This window comes from Monodon monoceros, unplaced genomic scaffold, assembly GCF_005190385.1.
Source record: "Monodon monoceros isolate NGI ecotype Baffin Bay Population unplaced genomic scaffold, NGI_Narwhal_1 Super_Scaffold_4, whole genome shotgun sequence".
NCBI classification, from domain to species: domain Eukaryota; kingdom Metazoa; phylum Chordata; class Mammalia; order Artiodactyla; family Monodontidae; genus Monodon; species Monodon monoceros.
Window position 1 is genome coordinate 63,348,360 of NW_021703781.1, and position 23,110 is coordinate 63,371,469.

The 23,110-nt window shown below is 45.0% G+C and overlaps 1 protein-coding gene across 1 annotated transcript in view; it reads left to right on the top strand.

Annotated features, from left to right (window-relative positions):
* Positions 1-23,110, top strand: part of RBM20 (RNA binding motif protein 20) — a 207,401-nt gene that overhangs the window by 145,785 nt on the left and 38,506 nt on the right. Inside the window, exons 4-9 of the mRNA XM_029244821.1 lie at positions 980-2,066; positions 3,483-3,544; positions 5,404-5,495; positions 6,304-6,401; positions 18,016-18,159; positions 22,939-23,070. Of these exons, the coding sequence (XP_029100654.1) occupies positions 980-2,066; positions 3,483-3,544; positions 5,404-5,495; positions 6,304-6,401; positions 18,016-18,159; positions 22,939-23,070 (1,615 nt within the window). The remainder of the gene's footprint in view (positions 1-979; positions 2,067-3,482; positions 3,545-5,403; positions 5,496-6,303; positions 6,402-18,015; positions 18,160-22,938; positions 23,071-23,110) is intronic.

Genomic DNA, 23,110 nt, shown 5'->3' on the forward strand with positions numbered 1-23,110 from the left:
GTTTTCTGTCTTAAGCTTGGTGATGGGAACACTTTTTTGTTTGTTTTGGGTTTTTTTGCGTTACGCGGGCCTCTCACTGCCGTGGCCCCTCCCGTTGCGGAGCACAGGCTCTGGACGCGCAGGCCCAGCGGCCATGGCCCACGGGCCCAGCCGCTCCGCGGCATGTGGGATCTTCCCGGACCAGGGCACGAACCCGTGTCCCCCACATCGGCAGGAGGACTCCCAACCACTGCGCCACCAGGGAAGCCCGGGAACACTTTTTTGAATGTCTTAAATATTACATAATACAATAGAAATGTACGCACCAGTAGTGAATGGTTACTGAACATTTCATTCTATAAATATGTTATAATTTGCTCACTTTAAAACTCCCCTCCCTACTATTATCAGTTATTTGTAACTTTCAACGTTGGACTCTTAAATAATGTAGTATCATTAAACATCTTTGGGTATCAAGTTTTGTCTGCATTTTAGCTCATTTTCTTAGGCTAGATTTATAGAATTGAATTATTGGGTCAAAGAGTATGGCTGTAATGAATGCATGTCGCCAGACTACCTTTGGACAAAGTCGCACGAGTTTAGACTATCATTGATATCGTATCCATTCTGCTTTATCTCACCAGCACTGAGTGCTGTGAGATATATATATGGCTATATAGTTATATATACGTGTATATATATATATATATATATATTTGCTACTTTGCTAGGCAAATATTTGTTTCTAATGGTTTAACTTGTATCTCTTTGATTACCAGTGAGATTGAACATTATACCATATAAGAATTTTTCTGTTGGAGTTTTAAAATAATTGTTTAATTGATGTGTATAAGCATAGGTTTTTGCAGACTCGATTACATGTGGGGCCTGTGTGGGAGGGTCTTGTTTGTATGGGAGGGGCCACGGATGAGCAAACAAACAGCCTGTTGTCCCCCTGGGTGGAAAACAGCTGTGCATCTAGACCTTTGTCTCCCTGCAGTGCCGCCAAGCTCCTGGACAAGACCCCGTTCTCGGTCAGTAACCCAAACCCGCTGCTCCCTTCGCCTGCGAGCCTCCAGCTGGCTCAGCTGCAAGCTCAGCTCACCCTCCACCGGCTAAAGCTGGCACAGACGGCCGTCACCAACAACACCGCGGCCGCCACCGTCCTGAACCAAGTCCTCTCCAAAGTGGCCATGTCCCAGCCTCTCTTCAACCAGTTGAGGCATCCGTCCATGATCAGCTCCCCCCATGGCCACACCGGGGTGCCCCAACACGCAGCAACCATGCCCAGTGCCCGGTTTCCCTCTAATGCAATTGCCTTCTCGCCCCAGGGCCAGACACGAGGCCCAGGGCCCTCTGTGAGCCTCCCCAGCCAGCCCCCCAATGCCATTGTGATGCACCCTTTCAGCGGGGTCATGCCTCAGACCCCTGCCCAGCCAGCAGTCATCTTGGACATTGGCAAGACTGGGCCCGCCCCTGCTGCTGCGGGATTCTACGAGTATGGCAAAGCCAACTCGGGCCAGGCATATGGCTCTGAAACTGATGGTCAGCCCAGTTTCCTGCCAGCCTCAGCCTCTACCTCGGGCGGCGTGACCTATGAAGGGCACTACAGCCACTCAGGGCAAGATGGCCAAGCCGCCTTTCCCACGGACTTCTACGGACCCAATGCCCAAGGGTCACAGGTGGCAGGTGGATTTGCGGCTGAGCCGGCCGGGGGCTTGAAAGGCGAGGTAGGTCCTCTGCTGCAGGGTCCGAACAGCCAGTGGGAGAGCCCCCATGGATTCTCTGGCCAAAGCAAGCCCGATCTTAGAGCAGTCCCCAACCTGTGGCCTCCAGCCCCCAGCCAGCCCCATGAGCTGTATGACCCCGAGGAGCCCACCCCAGACAGGACCCCTCCTTCCTTTGGGGGTTGGCTCAACAACAGCAAACAGGGTTTCAGCGGAGCCTGGCGGCGGGCCACGGAGGAGCAGGCGATGCTGTCTGTGCAGCCCTTGCAGGCGCACGAGCTGAATGACTTTCACGGTGTGACCCCCCTCCACCTGCCCCACGTCTGTAGCATCTGCGACAAGAAGGTGTTTGATTTGAAGGTGAGTCATCCAGGACCGGCTGGGAGCCACAGCTGGAGCCTTGTGGGCTTGCCACCACAGCCCAACTCCTGCTGGTCACAGGCCAGGAACTATGACATTTGGGGACTGGGTAACAGAATTTTGCCATCAGTACCCTTGATGAAAAGCCTAGGTATTAGAACCAGAAGGAATTTCAGAAATGTATCAGGGCCAGTCCCTTGCTTTAAGGCAAATAAGAGATTCTTACCCATGGTTATAGGTGAGAGATGAGGGTGAGTGGAGGACCAAGTGACCCCACTTGGGTTATGGAAAAGGGACTCAGGAATTAGCCTCTGCCTCCTTGTCTACATTCCTTGAGAAAGTATACTGTACTGAGTACAAAAGGGGGAAAGTGTTAGCAGAATTTTGAGTTGGGCAAGGGAGTAATTCTCACGTGGGACCTAGACAAATTGTTATAGAGGGGCCTCAGCTTCTGCATCTGCAAAATGGAGGTAGAGCCTTATTATACCTTTTCAGTGGTTGTAAAGTGCTTTGGGCCCCTGCAAACAAAAGTCCATGGTAGTATAAATTTTCCCCCAAGATGTATTGATGATGCAGTGAAATATTCCAAAGCAATAATAATTGCAGTTAGCATATATTAAACCCTTTCTCTGTGTCAGTGGTAACTCTCCAAGGTAGATACTATTATTATACTCATTTTACAGATGCAAAAACTGAGGCCCAGAGAGATGAAATGACTTGTCCAGGGCCCCATAGCCAGAAAGTGGTGGAGTGGAGATTCAAACGTGGGTCTGACCCTCCCAGAGCCTGCACCTCTTATCACTGAGCTGTACGGCCTCTTGTCTCTCATCTTGTCTGCAGAGCACAGTAATCCTTGTTTAGCGGGCAACACACCACAGTGTGTCATTCACCCCTGCTTGGGTTATGTCATGCAAACGCATCCCTGTCACTTGGGTGGACCATACCCTCTCACCTCCTGTCTCAGGAGGGGGCCGGCTAACATGGGAGGTGATGGAGGATTTTGTCTCTCATAAGTCTTTTCTAAGGCTTTGCAACTCCCTGGGAGTCCACCTGCCAGATTCTCATATGGAAGTACATCGGAGGTGTGGTGGGACCAGGGGCCCCCGGAGAGGGGAAGAGGAAATCGAACTTGTGAATCTGGGCTCCTGTCCAAGATAGGCATGGGATGTGCAGGTGGAGGCCAATGATGACGACGACGACGACGACGACGACGACGACGACGACGGCTGGTTAGGGCGGCAGGAACGGGGGAGGAGCCTGGATGGGAGGGGAGCGGGGGAGGGAGAGGCATCAGCAGGGCTGGTCCAGCATCTGGGCGCTCTGCCCTCCCTTCCCTTAGGAGGAAGCCTGTGCTCGTCCACTGCCTTCCTGGGGGCTCAGTTCTCCTTCGGTCATTTTTCTTTCCTTCTGGCCTAGGACTGGGAGCTGCATGTAAAAGGGAAACTCCATGCTCAGAAATGCCTGCTCTTCTCTGAAAAGTAAGTGCTGTCCAGGAGGACAGGTTCATGCATGCACTCAGCGCACATTCACTGAGCACTTACTGTGTGCCTTGCTTCGTTCTTGCTGGGGAAAGAGCAGAGGACAAAACAAGCAAATCCCTGTTCTCAAGGAGCTTTACACTTAATGGCAGGGGGGTGGGGCAGCGTCAGATGATAAACTAGTGAACTCTATAGCATCTCTGGTGGTAAACGCTAAGCAGAAAACGGCTTCAGGGCAGAGGCATGAAGTGTGTGTGTGTGTGTGTGTGTGCACGCCCTCAGAGGGGCTGGTGGTGGGAAGGCCTCACTGAGGACATCCCAGGAGGGCATGGAATGAACCGTGGCCGTCTGGCGGACATGCACTCCCAGCAGAAGGAACAGAGAGTTTGAGGGCCCTGGCGTGGTCCAAGGATGCTCAGGCAGCATCAGTGTGAGCAGTGTAGAGTACCTGGGGGGAGGAGCCAGGGAAGTAGTGGGGCCCCATCCTGAGGACTCGGGCTTGTGTAGAGGACTTTCACTTTTGATTTGAATGGGACTGGAGCGCTGGAGGGCTGAGCAGAGAAGGGATGTGCTCTGGCTTCACTGACTGGGACCCTGGCTGCCATGCTGAGAATAGGTGGTGGGGGCAAAGGCAGACTCGGGGAGACCAGTGAGGAAGGGGTTCCAGATACCCACACAGAAGAGAGGAGCCTGGGCCCAGGGATGTAGAACAGAGGATGGGGTTAAGTGTTTTGAAATGAGCTCATCCAAAAGGCCTCCCTTCCTTATTTACAGTAACCAACAGGTAGAAGCAACCCAAATGTCCAGGCCAGGTAAATAGATAAACACATGTGGTCTGTGTTTACAGTGGAATATTATTCAGCCTTCAAAAGGAAGGAATTTCTGACACAGGCAACAACATGGGTGAACCTTGAGGACGTTACTCTAAGTGAGATACGCCAGTCACAAAAGGACAAATGCTGTGTGATTCCACTTCCAGGAAGTACTGAGAGTCGTCAGGTTCATAGAGACAGAAAGTAGAAGGGTGGCTGCCAGGGGCGGGGAGAAGGGGCTGGGGAGGTAGTACAGAGTTTCCGTTTTACAAGATGGGAAAGAGTTCTTCGGAAGATGGAGGGTAGTGATGGTTGCCAAACAGTGTGAATGTACTCAATGCCACTGATCCGTACACTTAAAAATGGTTAAGATGGTAAGTTTTATGTTATGTGTATTTTGCCATAATTTAAAAAAGTGATTTTAAAAAGGCGTTTCTTTTCTGGCTCCCCATTTTTTTATTGTGATAAAACTCACATAAGACTCACCATTTTAAGGTGTACAATTCAATGGTATTTAGCACATTCACAAGGTTTTGCAAATACTACCAGTCTCTAGTTCCAGAACATTTTCATCACCCCCAGAGGAAACTTATACCCATTAGACAGTCACTCCCATTCCCCCTCCCTACCCCCAGCCCCTGGCAACCACTACTCTGCTTTCTGTCTTCATGGATTTGCTTCTTCTGAACATTGAATATGAATAGAATCATATAACATGTGACCTTTTGTGACTGGCTTTTTCACTTAGCATAATATTTTCAAGGTTCACCCACATTGTAGCGTATGTAGCCTTTTTATGGCTGAATAATATTATATATATATATATATATATATAAAAACATTTTGTTTATCCATTCATCTTTTGATCTGTATTTGGGGTGTTTCTACCTTTTGGTTATTATGAATAGGGCTGCTGTGAACATCTCTGTTTGAACATTTATTTTCTGCTATTTGGGGTCTAAGCCTTGGAGTGGAATTTCTGGGTCACATGGCAATTCTTTGTTTAACTTATTGAGTAACTGGTTCCCCTTTTTCACCCCTCTCCAGCGCCGCTGTCCGGTGTGTACTCGGTTCTGCAGAGGGAACACTGTGTGCCTCTCCCAACAGCACAGCCGTTTATAACCCTGCTGGGAACGAAGGTGAGAAAGGGCCCCACAGATCAGCAGCTTGAAGCAGAAATCAGTTTTCCAAAGGCTTCTTACTCCCCACCTTTATTTATTTATTTTTTTAACATCTTTATTGGAGTGTAATTGCTTTACAATGGTGTGTTAGTTTCTGCTGTATAACAAAGTGAATCAGCTCTACATATACATATATCCCCATATCTCCTGCCTCTTGTGTCTCCCTCCCACCCTCCCTATCCCACCCCTCTAGGTGGACACACAGCACCGAGCTGATCTCCCTGTGCTATGCGGCTGCTTCCCACTAGCTATCTACTTGACATTTACTCCCCATCTTTAATAACCAAATGTCCCCGATGTGCCTTTGTGGACACATCTATAAAGGAAACAGATCCCAAGATGCTAAAATGCATTGGGCCTGCTCTCTGGCCTCCTCAGTGTTTTCTACGTGTTTTAGATGTAAAGCTTTGCTGGTTATCAACATGCCCAGAAGTATAATCATGCCAATCACTAATCACTGTGTTAAAATGGAATTTTCACTTTTCTCTTCCCACTTCTGTCCTAATAATGACTTTATTTTGGGGGGCTTAAACCAGTTATTTTATTATGTTTGCCTTACAACTTTTAAACATTTATGAAAAGGAATGATTTATTTCAAGAAAGAAAAGCTAAATTTAATATTTTTTTAAAAGAACATTTGGTAAAAAAGTCATTTTTAGTTTTAAATAGGAGGAACATTACTCTTGCACATATCCATAAATAATGACTTTTGAAGGTCAAGGAAATGACTAGGTTTTCACCCAGTTTTGTGTAATTTACCGTTTAGATTACTCCTCAAATCTTGGAACATCATATGCGGCCATTCCTGCAAGGTCATTTACTCAGTCAAATCCCGCATTCCCTTCAGCTTCCCCAGGGACAAATGTGAGTACAGAAGCATTTTCTCCGCTGTCATTTGTCATCATCAACGCATTTGTATCACCTGCTCTGCCTGGGTGTAGAGGTACAGAAGGGGCTGGGTTGAAGCTGGCACAGATGCGGCTTAGTGCAGAGCAGGAAAGCAGAGGTCAAGAGTTGTTTAATTCAGGGTTTTCCCTGGTGGTCCACAGGCTGGGGCTCCACGCTCCCAGTGCAGGGGGCCTGGGTTCGGTCCCTGGTCAGGGAACTGGATCCTGTGTGCCACAGCTGGGAGTTTGCATGCCGCAACTGGAGATCCCACATGCCACAACTGGGACCCGGCACAGCCAAATAAATAAATAAATGGATGAATATTTTTTTAAAAAAAAGAGTTGCTTAATTCAGTCCAGCTGGTGTTGAAACAAATAGATTAAAAAGCTGACATAATTTCTTAAAATTGAAAGCACTCAAAGGTTTTCTAGCATTTAGCACTGGTTTAGAAAAAAATAAGTATAAGGGTTGTGTGTGTGTGTGTGTGTGTGTGTGTGCTGTGTGTTTTCTAAGACTTGGACATTTTATTGAAGTGGACCATTTCCTGTGAGTGGGTAATTCTGAAACTTGAACAGAAAGAGAAAATGTGTTTGAAAAGTACGGACCGTGCACTAATGGTATTTTTGACCCCTTGGGGAAATGGTGACATCTGCATAATATCAATACTTCGTTTTTAGTTGTGTTTTGTGTTCCTTCCTCTCTACAACGGGCACTTTCGTCCCCCAAAGCTCTAAAGATTCATTCCTCCTTTTTCCAGCAATTGTGACAACTCGCTCTCCCCCCTCAGTTTTCCCCCTCCGTGTAGCCTGGTCCTCCAGGAGCTGCCCAGCTTCTCTTCCTCCCTGGCAAATGTGGGGAAGGGGGTGGGAGCCGCAGAGCCACCTGTAAAGCAAACTGTGTTTGGCTGAACCCTGCTCGAGGGCGTGTGTCTGTGTGGTTTTGCCTGTGCCTGTATTTTTCCAATTCGTGATGTGAGCAGCTGCAGGCTCTTCCTTCTTGCGCTCAGCAGAGCGGGCCTCCACGTGCCGTCCCTTCCACGTGTCTGTCGGGGCATTTGAGCAAAACTTAGGAAGAGCAAGCAGAGAAGTGTAGGTTTTAGACCCTGGGGGCTGAGTGAGTGGGGAGGCGAAGAGGTTCATGATGAGAAGTGAGGCCTGTCTGGGCCGAGATTTCCATTTGTTTGTGTCTGTTTATTTGTGTTTCGGGGAGACGTGCTTCAAGAGGGAGCCCCTGTCTGCAAGCCCGTGTGTGAAGGAATGTTGTGGTTTCCCTCTTCAGTCTTCAGGCTGAGAGCCACGGCCCGTCAGTGACAGCTTGGGGTCAGTCCCAGGAGAGCAGAATGGCTGGGTTCAGTGAACCTGGCATTTGTCTTGGAGTCAGACGCCCGATGACTTGACCTCGTGTCCCATGGGGGCGCTGGCCGCTCCAGCACCACCTACCCCAGGCCCACTGTGGACCACGGAGCCAGTTCTGAGACCCCAGCACTAAGCGGAAAGGGGCTGTGACCCAGACAGGGGAGGCAGGGCTGGGTGCCAGATGGGCCAGGGGTCTGGGCACAAGAAAGAGAGCCCGTGTCAACTGAGTCCCTTTATGAAGGGGCAGGGGCTGAGGGGGCGAGGAGAGGCAAGGGCAGGGTGACTCTGTGTCTGTCTGTGCCTCAACTGCATCCTCCGGCACTGACCAGTGAACCAGAGGCCCTTTGCTGTGGATATGGAGGCAAGAGGCCCTAAGTTCAAGTCCCAGTTCTGGATCCTGAAGCTGAGAGGCCTTGGGCAAATGGCTTTACTTCTCTGAGGCTCTATTTCCTTAAATTGGGAAAATACTCCCCTAATAATGACTTTTTAAGTTAGGTTTTCACTTGGCTTGTGATCCTTCTGATTATGCCTCTAATCTTGGAACATCTTATGTGGCCATTTGAGCACAGTCTCCTGATTCGATGGTCTGAGGGTAGACCAGCATTGTCCTGCCCTTGTGAGGGTCAAATGAGACCGTGTAGTTGACAATGCTTTGTGAACCGTGCAGTGTGTAAGAAGTAATAATGGCTATTATTGAGTAACGAGTCTGTTTAGCCTGCTGTGGGGAAACCTATGCTAAGGCCAGCTCTGTCTGCTGGTCATGTGATTTGGGGCCAGTCTCAGTGTCAGCGTACCTCCTGTGCGAATCTGTCTGGGAATCTCTGTAGTCATATCTGCCCTCCCCACCCTGAGAGATGCTGAGAGGCTCCCATGGAAGGGCTTTACTTAGGTGAGGGGCAGGCACGAGCGATCTGCTGACTCGTGACCATTCATGAGTACAGTTTCCTCCAGACGCCTAGAGATGGGCATTCATCTGGCTTGAGCCTGAGAAGCAACACAAGGAACATTTTGCTTTCAGCACTGGCAGCAGCAGGAAGGTGATGGAGAGCCCAGACGTTGTCGGATATGATCATAATAGCACATTTACATAGTGCCCAACACATTCTTAGCATTTTTTTGTATGTATGAGCTCATTTAATCCTCCAGACAACTCTGTGAGGGGAGGAAACTGAGGCACAGAGACACTAAGTAACCTGCCTAAGGTCACACAGCTGGTAAATGGCAGCACTGGGATTTGAACCCAGGGAACCCGGCTCTATCTAGAAGCCTCATTTTTAACCGCTAAGTGCTGCTACCCGGCTCTGAGGGTCTGAGTTCTCTCCCTCGTGATGATTCTCTCATTGGTAAGTTCCCTCCTCCCCCACTCCCACTCCACAAGCTGCTTAGCAGGCTCTGAGGCTGCCTGGGGCGATGAGGACTTCTCAGGCTTTGGCCAGCAGCCGTGGAGCAAAAGGTGAAAAGGCCATCAGACCCAGCAGCCGAATTCTCCTGTGCCGTGACAGCGTCTCCCAAGATGAACCCGACATTTGGAGGCATTTCTATACACCCATCGGAGGTGAAGAGCTCTCATCTGACTGGTTTTATCGTTACAAGTTCTGCGAAGCCTTGCTGGTCACGTGAGCTTCCCAAGGATAATCTGGGGGATGAGGACACAGTTTGCCCCAGCCACTCCCTGCATCACCAGTGCCTAGATGTTCACATCCTTCTGTCGGCTTCTGGTCCTCTTGTTGCCACTTCTGGCAAATGCTATCGAATGTGGGTATGTCACTTTGGAAAAACCTGAAATCCAAAAATATTGACCTCTGGAGAAAAGCCGAGAAATGAAGAGCTGATGAATCTGCTACGATGCTCTGCGAAGCTCCTTTAAGTAGCAGGAGAGTTCCTCAGAAAAATTATTGGGTTTTTTTCTGCCTACAAATGCTGACCTCCCAAGATAAGTAGATACATCAAGGGGTGGTTACTGTGTTACCAGGGGATGCTTTTCTGGGCTCCATGAGTGGCCAGCGAGCTCCTTTTGCATTCTGTTGGTTTTTTCTGTTTACATATTTATGCTTTTTGTGAAAATTCAAACAGAAAAGAAATATTTAAGGAGGACAGTGAAATTCCTCCCACTTCCCCCCTTCCAGCTACCATAGAGAACCCATAAAGGCTTTGATGCCTTTTCCTCCAGAAGTGTGTTCCAGTCCAGTGTCAGGGCTTTGTCTGCCTGATTCCAATTACATGAGCCTTTTCAGAAACACATTTTGTTGAGTAAAAGCCGGAACAGCCAGGACTCAGCCATTGTCGTATCACTATTGTTTGTGGAGCAAAGAGCAGTTCTTCCTTCTAAAGCCCTCTGTTTTTAAGCAGGGGAACGCAGTGACAGGGGGCTCCGTGTCATGACCGAGGCTTCAGAGGGTATCTGAACTGCCACGAAATCTATAATGACCACATGACGCATCTACCGCCTCCCCCAAGCCCAGGCTTGGCTGAATTTACGTTTGTCTCAGCTCGGTGGGAATGCAAGCCCTTCGTTTCCATGTTTATTTCTGACAGAGATGGGGCACTGAAGTGACAGTCGTGTGCTGCGTTTGCCGAGGGTGGGTGCTTTGTGTCTGTCCCCTCCAGCCCCAGGGTCCTCCAGCCCCAGGGTCCTGGGAGAGGAGCATTCACTTTCACTTAAGCTTCTGCCATTTGACAGAGCAGACGCACTTTTTCCTTTGCTGCCTGAGTTGTCATAAACAGAGTAATCAGGTTTCTAGAAGGGGCCATAGGGGCCTTCTCAGGCTGTAAATCGTTTTCTTGCGCCTGCCTGAGATGCACTTTGCCTGCTGGCTGTCCCCGTAAAACCGCCTTGTAGTTTTCACAGCCACCTTGGAGTTTATTTAGTGCTGGTGCCTCAGATGGGGCCTCCCTGGCCTGGGATGATACACATTGTTTTTATAGTTTCTTTCTCACCAGGACCCTGCACACCAGAGAACGTGTATAAATAAGGAAACTGAGGCACAGGAAAATAGAAATGTTTGTGAAAGACCAGAGGTTTAAGTCATAGGTTGTCCCTCAGATTGCTGGCTGTTTCTTGAACATCTGTCTGTCCAGCTTGGCCTTCTGGGTCCGTGGCTCAGAGCACTCTGGTCTCCTGACCGCCAAAGAGCATGGAGAGTTCTTAACTGACGTGGCACCCTCCCTCACCATTCCAGCTCTGTCCTCACTCTTGTCCCCTGGGCAAGGGTCACCTTGTACATTTTCGAAGAGAGCAAAGAGTGGGGAAACAGGAGACCTTGGTGGGTTTTGTTTTCTGGGTTTTTTCCTTTTCTTTTTACAAATCTGAATTATTTTTTCTTGTTGCAAAACCAGTAAAATGATGTAAAAAATTTTAAACGGTAACAGAGATATAAAAAATAGAAAATCTAACCCTGCAGAGAAAGCCAAAGGTAAATGTCTTTGCCTATAGCTATCTATCTCTAGCTAGTGTACGTGTGCATGTTTATTTACTAAAAGTATATGTTTTGGGGAAAGTCAGATTACCCCATATCATCTGTTGTGCAACTTGGTTTTTTTTCACTTAACATAAACTCTCAAGACATATTTTAATTGATTTATAGACATCTTTTCACATCTGGACATAAAACACTATCAGATGTTGTAACACCGTCTGTTGTATACGTTTACCGTAATTTATCAAGTCTGTGATTGATTGGTTTTTCAGTGAGAGTTGTTATCACACATCTACCCCTACTTCATTGCCCACAGATTAAGTTCCTTACCTTCTCCCAGGCATCAGTGTCTGCATACACATTGATGAGTATGGACCAGATGACCTCCTGGTTTTAAGGTTCCATGACTCTAAAGTTTACAGTAATGTTGAAGTTGCTCATCACATGAGCCACCCAAGACCCGTAGGCAATCCGGCACCAATAAAAGTAGATTTTCTCTAAGTCAAAGCTAATATGCTTTATAAAATATTTGAAAGTATCAATAAAGACACCTTTCTATCCTCCAAGTTACACCAAGGTCCATAGCTTTGGAACTCATGCCCATTCACTCTCTGCATAGTATGTTCGAAATCAACACCATGAGACATAAACATTTGCCCCGTGTCTGTCCTCGGGTTTGTTTAGCACAAACCCAGCAGAGGCCCACAGACTGTGTGCCAGAGGAAATTAGGTCACATCTAACGGAGATCAGGCTGGAGCAGAGAAAATTGTTTATTGAAGATCGAATCTACATTTCGTAGCTCTAAGAAGCACTTTGAGAGACTTCTCTCACCCCGTAGGCCTCTTGCCCTGAGCCACATTTTTATTGCAACTCTGTGAGTTATGTGAACTGGGGCTGTCCTTTGAACTCATCTGCGAAGCCTGTTCCCACCTGCATCGGAGGGCATTGAAAGGTCTCAGAATCTTCCTACACAAGTCTGCCCTTTTCACATTTCCACCCATCTATAAAAGATTTGTGGGTGACTTGAGAGGTCTTGGACTCGGCTGCATGAACCACTAGAAGCAGCATCTGGTTTTAAATGAGTGACCCCAGCCTGTGAAAATGTACAGCCCAGGCGCCTGATTGCACGCAGGGGCATTCGGGTCATGCTGGTCTACGAGCTGACTGAAGTGTCCTCCGGGCTGGTGAAGGATGATTGTCCCCTTAGGTTAGTAATGAGGGCTTCAGTTACAGCCCAGACGCCTTAGCTCTCTTAGAGATTTGACCTTGGACTGGGAAGTTCCAAATGCACTGTCGCATGTGTGCCTCCTGGGAGCTCAGCAGGCAGACCATCAGGTGGGATGTTAGCAGAGCCCATCAACACCAGGTCTCACAATTCTCTCTAAACCCAGCTGCTCTTCTGCCCCAGAGCACATCTTTTAAAATTTATTTTAGTAACTTTTAATTTTAATATAATTCAGACTTACAGAAAAGTTGCAAGAAAGGTATAAGGAACACTCCCCCCACATATACCTTTTGCCTAGATTTACTACTTTTTTTACATTTTGGCCCATTTACTTCATCATTCTCTCTCTGTGTCTCTTCTGTCTTTGTCTCTTTATCATCTGTCTATCCAACCATCTCTATCTTTATCTGTTCATCCATCCATCCATTCATCCGTCCATCCATCCATCTAATGATCTATGCATATTTCTCCTGAACCATTGGAGACATGGTACCTCTTCACTCCTAACTACATCAGCATGAATTTCCTAAGAACACAGACTTTCTCTTACATAATCACAGTACAGTTACTTCTTTTTCCCAGTCCAGGAGCATCATAGCACATCCTTTAACCATTGGAGGAAAGAAGGAGACAAATATTTATTTATAGAAGCCTGCTGATGCCAGGCCTTGCACAAAGGCACTTTACATACATTGTGGCATTTTTGTCTTCTAAACGGTCCTGTGGAATCAATGTTTATTTTCCCTGGTTTATAGACAAACAAACTCAGGCTTGGAGAAATTCAGTAATTTGCCCACGGTAGTCACTGGGGAGCAGGGACACAGACCCAGGTCTGTCTGATATTCCCGCTGGCTTGGCACTGGTGCCTGAAGACCGTGAGGCGGCACACACCTGATGTGTGTCTGTCCTCAGAGAGGCAGCGTTCCCACGTGTCTTTAGTTTATCTCAGTGTATGATCTCAACTCCTCTCGTTCTTTCAGGGAGCAGAGCCTTTCTCAGGGCAGAGCACATTGGCAAGGTGTTCACTGCTGGGAGCTTATCTTGAGCCCTGTAAAGATGAAACCAGCACCAACACACACAGGCCTGTCTGAACAATGGCCGTGCTTGTGCACATATGCATGCATGCTGAAATGGCTGAGCACACAGAGTGGGAGGAAAAACATTACATTCATTGGGACAGGGAGTGGGAAAAACAGACTTCCTGTTTTTGCCCAACACAGTTGGGGAAACTTATCATTAACCTGGATCTTAGGGTTTAGCTTGGCAAGGCTTCTGAGAGGAGTGGAATTTTAGAACTTTGAGCCACATAAGCATGGATATTTTACATCTGGAGAGGACTTAAGACGTATAGACTAACTTCCTCATTCCAGACACTGGGGAGCTAAGGCCCAGAAAGGAAAACTAGTTTGTCCTTGTCATGTACCTAACTGGTCGCTGAGCTGGGACTGAAACCCAGCCCTCTGTCTTCCAAGATCAGGTTCTTTCACTACATCAGGAAGTCTTGTGCTTTTTACAGCCCAAACTGTTTTCAGTTATTACTCCTACCTCGAGCAGCACCTGTCCTGCATTTCATGTTTGGCAAAAGTACTGTATCTGCCAAAGTACTTACATTAGTGAGTAATTAACTAGCTCCCCATTTTTATGAATCGAAAAACACAGACACATCAAACAGGCTTTCTCATCAGGGTAAGGATCTAACCAAGATTAGCATCTCAGTAAAGAAACTCAAAGTATGATCTCAACTCAGGTTCTTTTGTTTGTTTGTTTTTACATTTTTTAAAGTCTTTATTGAATTTGTTACAATATTGCTTCTGTTTTATGCTTTGGTGTTTTGGCCACCGGGCATGTGGGATCTTAGCTCCCTGACCAGGGATCAAACCCACACCCCCTGCATTGGAAGGCGAAGTCTGAACCACTGGACCACCAGGGAAGTCCCTCAACTCTGGTTTTTTAAATGTCAAAAACAACAATCCTTCCTTGATATATTACCTTCAAAGACCCTTCAGGACTTGGACTTCTTAGAGAACCCAGGTTGGGAATTAGCATAAGGCATCATGCTGTCTGCTCCAAGGCACTCAGGATTGTCTGTGACCCCGGTGGACAGATTTTACTCTAGAAGAGTACCACCTAGACCATATTCTGCCTTCCTCTCACCCCTTCTCCCCCGTCGTCCAGAGTTCCCATAGGACGTAAGGCAAATAACAGCCATGTTTATGTGAACTGTTCAAGGATAGAGTAGAGTGATTATACAAATAACCCCACACCCTTTATGAATCAAATATGATTTTGAACCTAGTTGAGTTTAACAAAAAGATACTTTAGTTCAGTGACAGAAAGGGAAGTAGACTGAACTACCCTAACTCAAATATTTGCAAAAGAATACCACACATAAAAAATGTTTCTAACTGGTTGAGATTCCTCACATGCCCTGACACCAGACACAACACAGAGTTTTGATGGGCAAGATTTTCATTTCATGGGTCCCTTAGAAAATGATACACTGGAGGGAACTGGTTAAACTGAAGAAGCTGCTTGTGGCCACTGGAGGTGCTTTGCCCCAAGGGGCCAGTATCTTGGCATACCTGTAACCCATCTGCAGTTCACCAGTGGAGGAACTCCAGGTTAATATGATTAATTAGAAGATTACTAAAAATCTCATGAGTATTTTAAGTGACGACAAGGGTGTCAATAAAATGCAATTTCTATTGCTGATTAAAATCTTGGGAGGAAAAAGAGCCAATGAAATGTACTTTTTTTTCTATGTAAATAGATACTTCTTTTTTTAGTTTTTCAAAACAAACAACTTTCTATTGAAGTAGAGTTGATTTACATGTTGTATTAGTTTCAGGTGTACAGCAAAATGATTCAGTTATACATATATATGTCTATTCTTTTTCAGATTCTTTTCCATTATAGGTTATTACAAGATATTGAATATAGTTCCCTCTGCCATATAGTAGGTCCTTGTTGTTTATTTGTTTTTTATATAGTAGTGTGTATCTGCTAATCCCAAACTCCTAATTTACCCCTACCCCCTTTCCCCTTTGGTCACCGTAAATTTGTTTTCTATGTCTGTGAGTCTATTTCTGTTTTGTAAATAAGCTCATTTGTATCATTTTTTTTAGATTCCACATATAAGTGATATCATATGATATCTGTCTTTCTCTGACTTACTTCACTTAGTGTCACAATCCTCTAGGTCCATCCATGTTGCTGCAATGTACTTTTTGAATTTAAATGAAAATCTTAATTTAGACTCACTCATTTTAGCACCTTTCTAACTTGTCTGCAGTGTGACTTCATATCGTTCTTTGGTGACCAGCAGCGGTGAGGGTGTTTATTCCTCGGGAGGCATGCTCTGCTCAGCAGTACTTGCTACACTTACGCTTGGATAAAAGCCTCTTGAGTTGCTCTTTCAGTCTGGAGGAGAAAATGAGAGAGGCGCTGGCCCTCGTGCCCAGTCACTAGGCAACGGGACGGGCAAGGAGCAGGGTCGGTCCAGAACTACCCTGCGTGTCTGCTCTGTTGTCCAAGCACGCATGAGCCCGGGCCGGCCACAGCAGAGTCACATGGGCAGAAACGTGCCTGGCTCAGAGGAGCCAGCAGAGCACCCAGCCTCAGCCCTCCTGTTGATGAACTCAGAGGACTGGCCACTTTGCCCAGCCCGAGAGCTCAGTGGGGTCTGCGTTTTTGTGTGACCCCTCACCCTAATGAGAGGCAAAGATCCTGCCTCTTAGCCCTCCTCCTGTCTTCCCTGGATAAGGGCTCGGTCCTCCTTAGCCAGGTTCGTACTCAAAGTCTCCCAGCTGATGGAGAGCACTGTTTGCACTTTAGGGAGGTGTGGGCATGCTCTGGGAGCGGCCTGGGCCACACACTGGAGACTCTTTCCCTTTGGGAAAGTGCTTGACCTCTGGACACTGCAGAGAGGGAGGTCTGCAAGGGGCACTTGGGTTTCTCCAATTCAGGGCTGAACCGTCCAAGGAAATTCTTATTGACTCTTATTGTCCTCAGCCCAGATGAGACAAACGAGGGCTTTTCATGGTAGAATTACCCAATTATTAGCCCTTGTTAGGGATGAGACCTCAGACTTTCCCAGTATATTACTATAGCAGAGTAGGACCCACATCAAATGTAATTAGATGTTGAAGTTCACTTTATCATAGAAAGAAGATGGTGATTATGCAAATGTGGGCTATGCTATTAGTATGCGTTTAGAAAATTGCATCCTTCTCTTCCACATTGGGTTGGCTTATGGCTACTAATTCTTGAACCTCCTGGAGACTCCAGTCTGATTAAGGTTTGCACAGACCAAACAGACACACTTCCTCCCTCCAGGAGCTTTGATTAGGCCCGGGTCTTCATTTCTAAACTGTGTTCCTTAGAGATGCCTTTGGGACTGCTGGATGGGGGGTGGTGGCAGGGTGTTGGTCGAAAGGTTTGTCTAGAGCAGCACCTCTTTATTTGTTGAATATGTTGGGCTGGTGGGCAAGCCTTTGTTTGAAGAAAGGATTTCAAGGCTAACAAAAGTTTTGGAAACCACTGCCCTAAACCAAAGGTTGTCGCTGTGAATGTCTATGTATATGTATTAAGTTCACAAATCCTTTCTATGTTCTTTTTTCTTTATTGGGTTTTTAAAAAATTATAAGTCAAACAATATGAGACATATAAGAAATAGGTTAAACATCTCCCCCTTACTCCCTTCCAGTTCTGCCCTTTGAAGATAACCAGTACTGACAGGTTGATATGTATTGTCCCATACCTTTCTGTGTCTGTGCTGATATCCCTTAAAATGTTTCCATTGTGAAAAATTTCAAACATACAGAACAGTAGAGACAAGTGTAATTCACCCCTGTGTACTCATCCCCCAATTCCAATAATTAATCAAAATTTTACATTTGCTTCATCTTTTTCTTATATTTTTTTGGATTTTTGCTTTGTTTTACAAGAATAGCATATTACACCTGTACTTGGCAACCTGCTTTTTACTTTATCTTGAAAATGTTTTCCTGATCAGCTCATTTACCACCTTCTCTCAGTGGCTACATCGTTTTCCATTGTAGATGTGAACCATCAATTACTCATTATCCTGTGCTTGGACGTTCAGGCTGTTTCCAAAAATTTTTGCAATAAATTATAAATTTATTATAATAAATTAACTGCAATAAATGTCCTTGTACATAAGTATTTACATATTGGTATATTTATTTCTGTAGGCTAGATTTCCAAAAATGGGATGGCAGGATCCTGTGCTATATATATTTTAAGTTTTATTCAGTATGCTAAAGTATCTTCTCAGAAGATTGTAGATACACAACCTCCCACCAGCAACATATGTTATGCCCATTTCCTTATCTCTTCGACAGCCCTGGATGTGATTTCTCGTTAAAATTGTTACGAATCTTTTTTGTAAAGAGATGGCATAAAATCAATGTTTTATATATCTCTGCAAATGGATTATTTTTCTGCATTCATTTTGTAAATTATAGTTTTTTGATCATTATTTGGGGGAAGATAGCCAATAGGAGCATCTAGAATAGACAGAGGGCAAGGAGGAAATGTCTTTTGAAGACCAAACCACTGCTCTTTGTTCCCGTTTGCGCAGCGGAAAACGGGTGCTGGCCGCGTGGTACACATCTGCAATCTGCCGGAGGGAAGCTGCACCGAGAATGACGTCATTAACCTGGGGCTGCCCTTTGGAAAGGTCACTAATTACATCCTCATGAAGTCTACTAATCAGGTAGGTCTGGGCACTTTCACACTGGTATGTACCAGATAGACCACACATTGGTGGAGGGGAACTACATAATTTTTTTAAAAAGCAGCTGTTCATAACATAAAGGGGTAATACACAGCTGGCCTCCTGCTGGTACAGCACAGAGGTTTTCATTGATGGTGGTGTTTTGTTTCCTCTTGTTTCACCTGACCCTTCTTGTGATGGATCCAGGCCTTTGTGAGTTACCTAGAAGTGAGGATGTGCTTTGGAATGAGGTGCTCATTATCACAGAAAAGCTAGCAGGTCCCTAAAACAGAAATCCATGCACTTGAGTCTTTTCACTGTGTTACCCACCCCCTGAGCTAATGCCACTGTCTTTCTTACCTTCTAAGTTTCTCATCTCTGAGGGTATGGATTTTTGAGCCAGCCAACAACTGACGGGGAACAGGTTATTTTCACTGATCCTTGGTGTTAGCAACTGAGGTTCCTGGTTCTCAGAGCAGAAGAGTAGGTGGGAATTAATGGATGCCTGGTGAATCTACAGAACTAAGAACCCTTAACCTATGAGGATTGACTGAGCCTTTGGGGGTTAATATGTTTGTCTTCATTTCTAAAGTCAAAGGGGGTAGTTTATACAGTGACTGGTCAGAAGTAACAATATTTAGTCTTTTATTTTTAATAAATATTTTAACTTCAGGAATCAGGAACAGGCATAGGAGAAATTCTTTTCTTAATTAAGGCCTGAACTTTGGAGACTCAAAGCCACCTTGGATCATCAGTGGTCTTCCTCTGTCAACCTGGGCTTAGACTACTCATTTAGTCTCTTCATTCCTCCTTCTCAGAATTCTATTTTGGGCAAATTTCCAAAATTCAGCTTGCAACATGAATGCAGTGAGATTCACTGAATTTGTTTCATTCCCATGTGACCAGTGAGAGCTTGAGGTGCTAAAATGTTTGCATGAAGAAACAGGCACTTAGAGTCAGACAGAGAAAGATAAATATTGTATGATATCACTTATACTGTGGAATCTAAAATATACAAGAAACTAATGAATATAACATAAAAGAAGCAGACTCACAGATATAGAGAAAAAACTAGTGGTTACAAGCGGGGCAGGGGAAGGGGCAATATAGGGGTGGGCAAGTGGGAGGTACAAACTATTGGGTGTACGATAGGCTCAAGGATGTATTGTACAACACGGGAAATACAGCCAATATTTTGTAGTAACTAAATGGAAAGTAACCTTTAAAGATTGTATAAAAATAAAAAATTTAAGAATTTTTAAAAAAGAAAGAGGCACCTAGAAAGCCAAGTGGCGGAATTTGAAAGAACCCTGACTTTTTATTTTTTAAACATCTTTATTGGAGTATAATTGCTTTACAATGTTGTGTTAGTTTCTGCTGTATAACAAAGTGAATCAGCTATATGTATACATATATCCCCATGTTCCCTCCTTCTTGAGTCTCCCTCCCACCCTCCCTACCCCACCTCTCTAGGTGGTCACAAAGCACCAAGCTGATCTCCCTGTGCTATGTGGCTGCTTCCCACTAGCTATCTTTTTTATATTTGGTATATATGTCAATGCTACTCTCTCACTTCATCCCAGCTTACCCTTCCCCCTCCCCATGTCCTCAAGTCCATTCTCTACATCTGCGTCTTTATTCCTGTCCGGCCCCTAGGTTCATCAGAACCATTTTTTTTTTTCTAGATTCCATATATATGTGTTAGCACATGGTATTTGTTTTTCTCTTTTTGACTTACTTCTCTCTGTATGACAGACTCTAGGTCCATCCAGCTCACTACAAATAACTCAATTTCGTTTCTTTTTATGGCTGAGTAAAATTCCATCGTATATATGTGCCACATCTTCTTTATCCATTCACCTGTCGATGGACACTTAGGTTGCTTCCATGTCCTGGCTATTGTAAATAGTGCTGCACTGAACACTGTGGTACGTGACTCTTTTTGAATTTTGGTTTTCTCAGGGTATATGCCCAGTAGTGGAATTGCTGGGTCTTACGGTAGTTCTATTTTTAGTTTTTTAAGGAACCTCCATACTGTTCTGCATAGTGGCTGTATCAATTTACATTCCCACCAACAGTGCAGGAGGGTTCCCTTTTCTCCACACCCTCTCCAGCATTTATTGTTTGTAGACTTTTTGAGGATGGCCATTCTGACAGGTGTGAGGTGATATCTCATTGTAGTTTTGATTTGCATTTCTCTAATGATTAATGATGTTGAGCATTCTTTAGTGTGTTTGTTGGCAGCCTGTATATCTTCTTTGGAGAAATGTCTATTTAGGTCTTCTGCCCAGTTTTGTATTGGGTTGTTTGTTTTTTTGATATTGAGCTGCATGAGCTGCTTGTATATTTGGGAGATTAATCCTTTGTCAGTTGCTTCATTTGCAAATATTTTCTCCCATTCTGAGGGTTATCTTTTCGTCTTGTGTATTGTTTCCTTTGCTGTGCAAAAGCTTTGAAGTTTCATTAGGTCCCATTTGCTTATTTTTGTTTTTATTTCCATTTCTCTAGGAGGCGGGTCAAAAGGGATCTTGCTGTGATTTATGTCATAGAGTGTTCTGCCTATGTTTTCCTCTAAGAGTTTGATAGTGTCTGGCCTTACATTTAGGTCTTTAATCCATTTTGAGTTTATTTTTGTGGATGGTGTTAGGGAGTGTTCTAATTTCATTCTTTTACATGTAGCTGTCCAGTTTTCCCAGCACCACTTATTGAAGAGGCTGTCTTTTCTCCATTGTATATTCTTGCCTCCTTTATCAAAGATAAGGTGACCATATGTGTGTGGGTTTATCTCTGGGCTTTCTATCCTGTTCCATTGATCTATATTTCTATCTTTGTGCCAGTACCATACTATCTTGATTACTGTAGGTTTGTAGTATAGTTGAAGTCCAGGAGCCTGATTTCTCCCACTCTGTTTTTCTTTCTCTTTCTCTTTTCTTTTTCTTTGGCTATTCAGGGTCTTTTGTGTTTCCATACAAATTGTGAAATTTTTTGTTCTAGTTCTGTGAAAAATGCCATTGGTAGTTTGATGGGGATTGCATTGAGTCTGTAGATTGCTTTGGGTAGTATAGTCATTTTCACAATGTTGATTCTTTCAATCCAAGAACATGGTATATCTCTCCATCTGTTTGTATGGCCTTTAATTGCTTTAATTTAATTTCATTTAATTGCATTTCATTTAATTGCTTATAATTTTCTGCATACAGGTCTTTTTTCTCCTTAGGTAGGTTTATTCCTAGGTATTTTATTCTTTTCGTTGCAATGGTAAATGGGAGTGTTTCCTTAATTTGTCTTTCAGATTTTTCATCATTAGTGTATAGGAATGCAAGAGACTTCTGTGCATTAATTTTGTATCCTGCTACTTTACCAAATTCATTGATTAGCTCTAGTAGTTTTCTGGTAGCATCTTTAGGATTCTCTATGTATAGTATCATGTCATCTGCAAACAGTGACAGTTTTACTTCTTCTTTTCTGATTTGGATTCCTTTTATTTCTTTTTCTTCTCTGATTGCTGTGGCTAAAACTTCCAAAACTATGTTGAATAATAGCAGTGAGGGTGGGCAACCTTGTCTTGTTCCTGATCTTAGAGTAAAAGAACCCTCACTTTTTGGTTTCCCGGGCTTCTGCCATAGACTGTGACAGAACGGAGAAAGGCATGCCTGAAATTCAAAAGCAAATGTGAGGGAAGGAGGGAGGATGAGCTTGTTAAGCCCATGCAGTTCAAGGAAATGGGAGATGAGGGCCCACAGCAAGGGCTCCCTTGCCACAAACCATGTTTCCTTTTCAACACTGAGGGACCAGATCATTGCAGCATCAGTATAGTACAAATCCAAGAAATCTAAGACAATAACAGTGACGAATCTGCCACAGCGGCTCCTGGGGTCAACTGACAGGTCAGTCAAAACAGGCTATTTAGAAACTCCCTGTAGGCACCGACTGAGTGGAAAACCCGTTTCTTTGTAAGGGTTTTTATCAGAAAAGTTAAAGAGGAGAGATGCTGTGGAAACGTAACTGAGGGTCTCCTCTCTCTCCATCTTACAAAGACATGGCCTTCCTTCAAGCCTAGGGAGCCCCCGAGTTTTTTAGTGTATTTCTTTCTTTGCAAAGAAATTGAGAGCTCAGATACCTCAGATACCCACAGACCCTTGTGTCTGTCTCCTGTCATCACCACCACCGAATAGCAAGTTTTTCAGGGATGAGCCCAAGGTCACTTGTGCAGCAGACTCACTCCCCCACACCCCCTTCCCTCGGGGGAACTGTGGGTTAATGGACCCTCCCATCCAGAGGGACTCCTGTGGCATGATGTAGCCCAGGATGGACATATGTAATTAAAAATAATGTTTGGTAACCAGGGGAATCAGGAGAGGGTCCATCTTATAATGAGCTCTTTTGCTGAAGTTAATAATTAAGTCTCTTTGAACAGATGGGATCAAAGAAAGCTCTTCCTTGTACTGAATTGTTTCCTTTTTATGGAGGTATAAAACACATACTCTAAAATGCACTCGTCTTAATGTACTCCATTAATTTTTTACATGTGTACACCTATGTATTTGCTATGCGGGTCAAGATATAGAACATTTCCAGAACCCCAGAAGGTTTCCTCATTTCCCTTCCCAGTCAGTATCCCACCCCCAAGCCCGAGGGAAGCTCAGCTCTAACTCTTACCACCATCAGTTTGTTTTGCCTAATTCTTGAAATTCATATACATGGAGTCATACCTTGAACAGAATTTTCTTTAAGACCATTCAAGTCAAGTCCAATGTCTGTCCTTCCTTTCTTTCCTAGGCCTTTTTAGAGATGGCTTACACAGAGGCTGCCCAGGCCATGGTCCAGTATTACCAAGAAAAATCTGCCATGATCAATGGTGAGAAGTTGCTCATTCGGATGTCCAAGAGATACAAGGAATTGCAGCTGAAGGTAAAGCATTCTCTCCTTCATTCAGTCATTCAACAAGCAA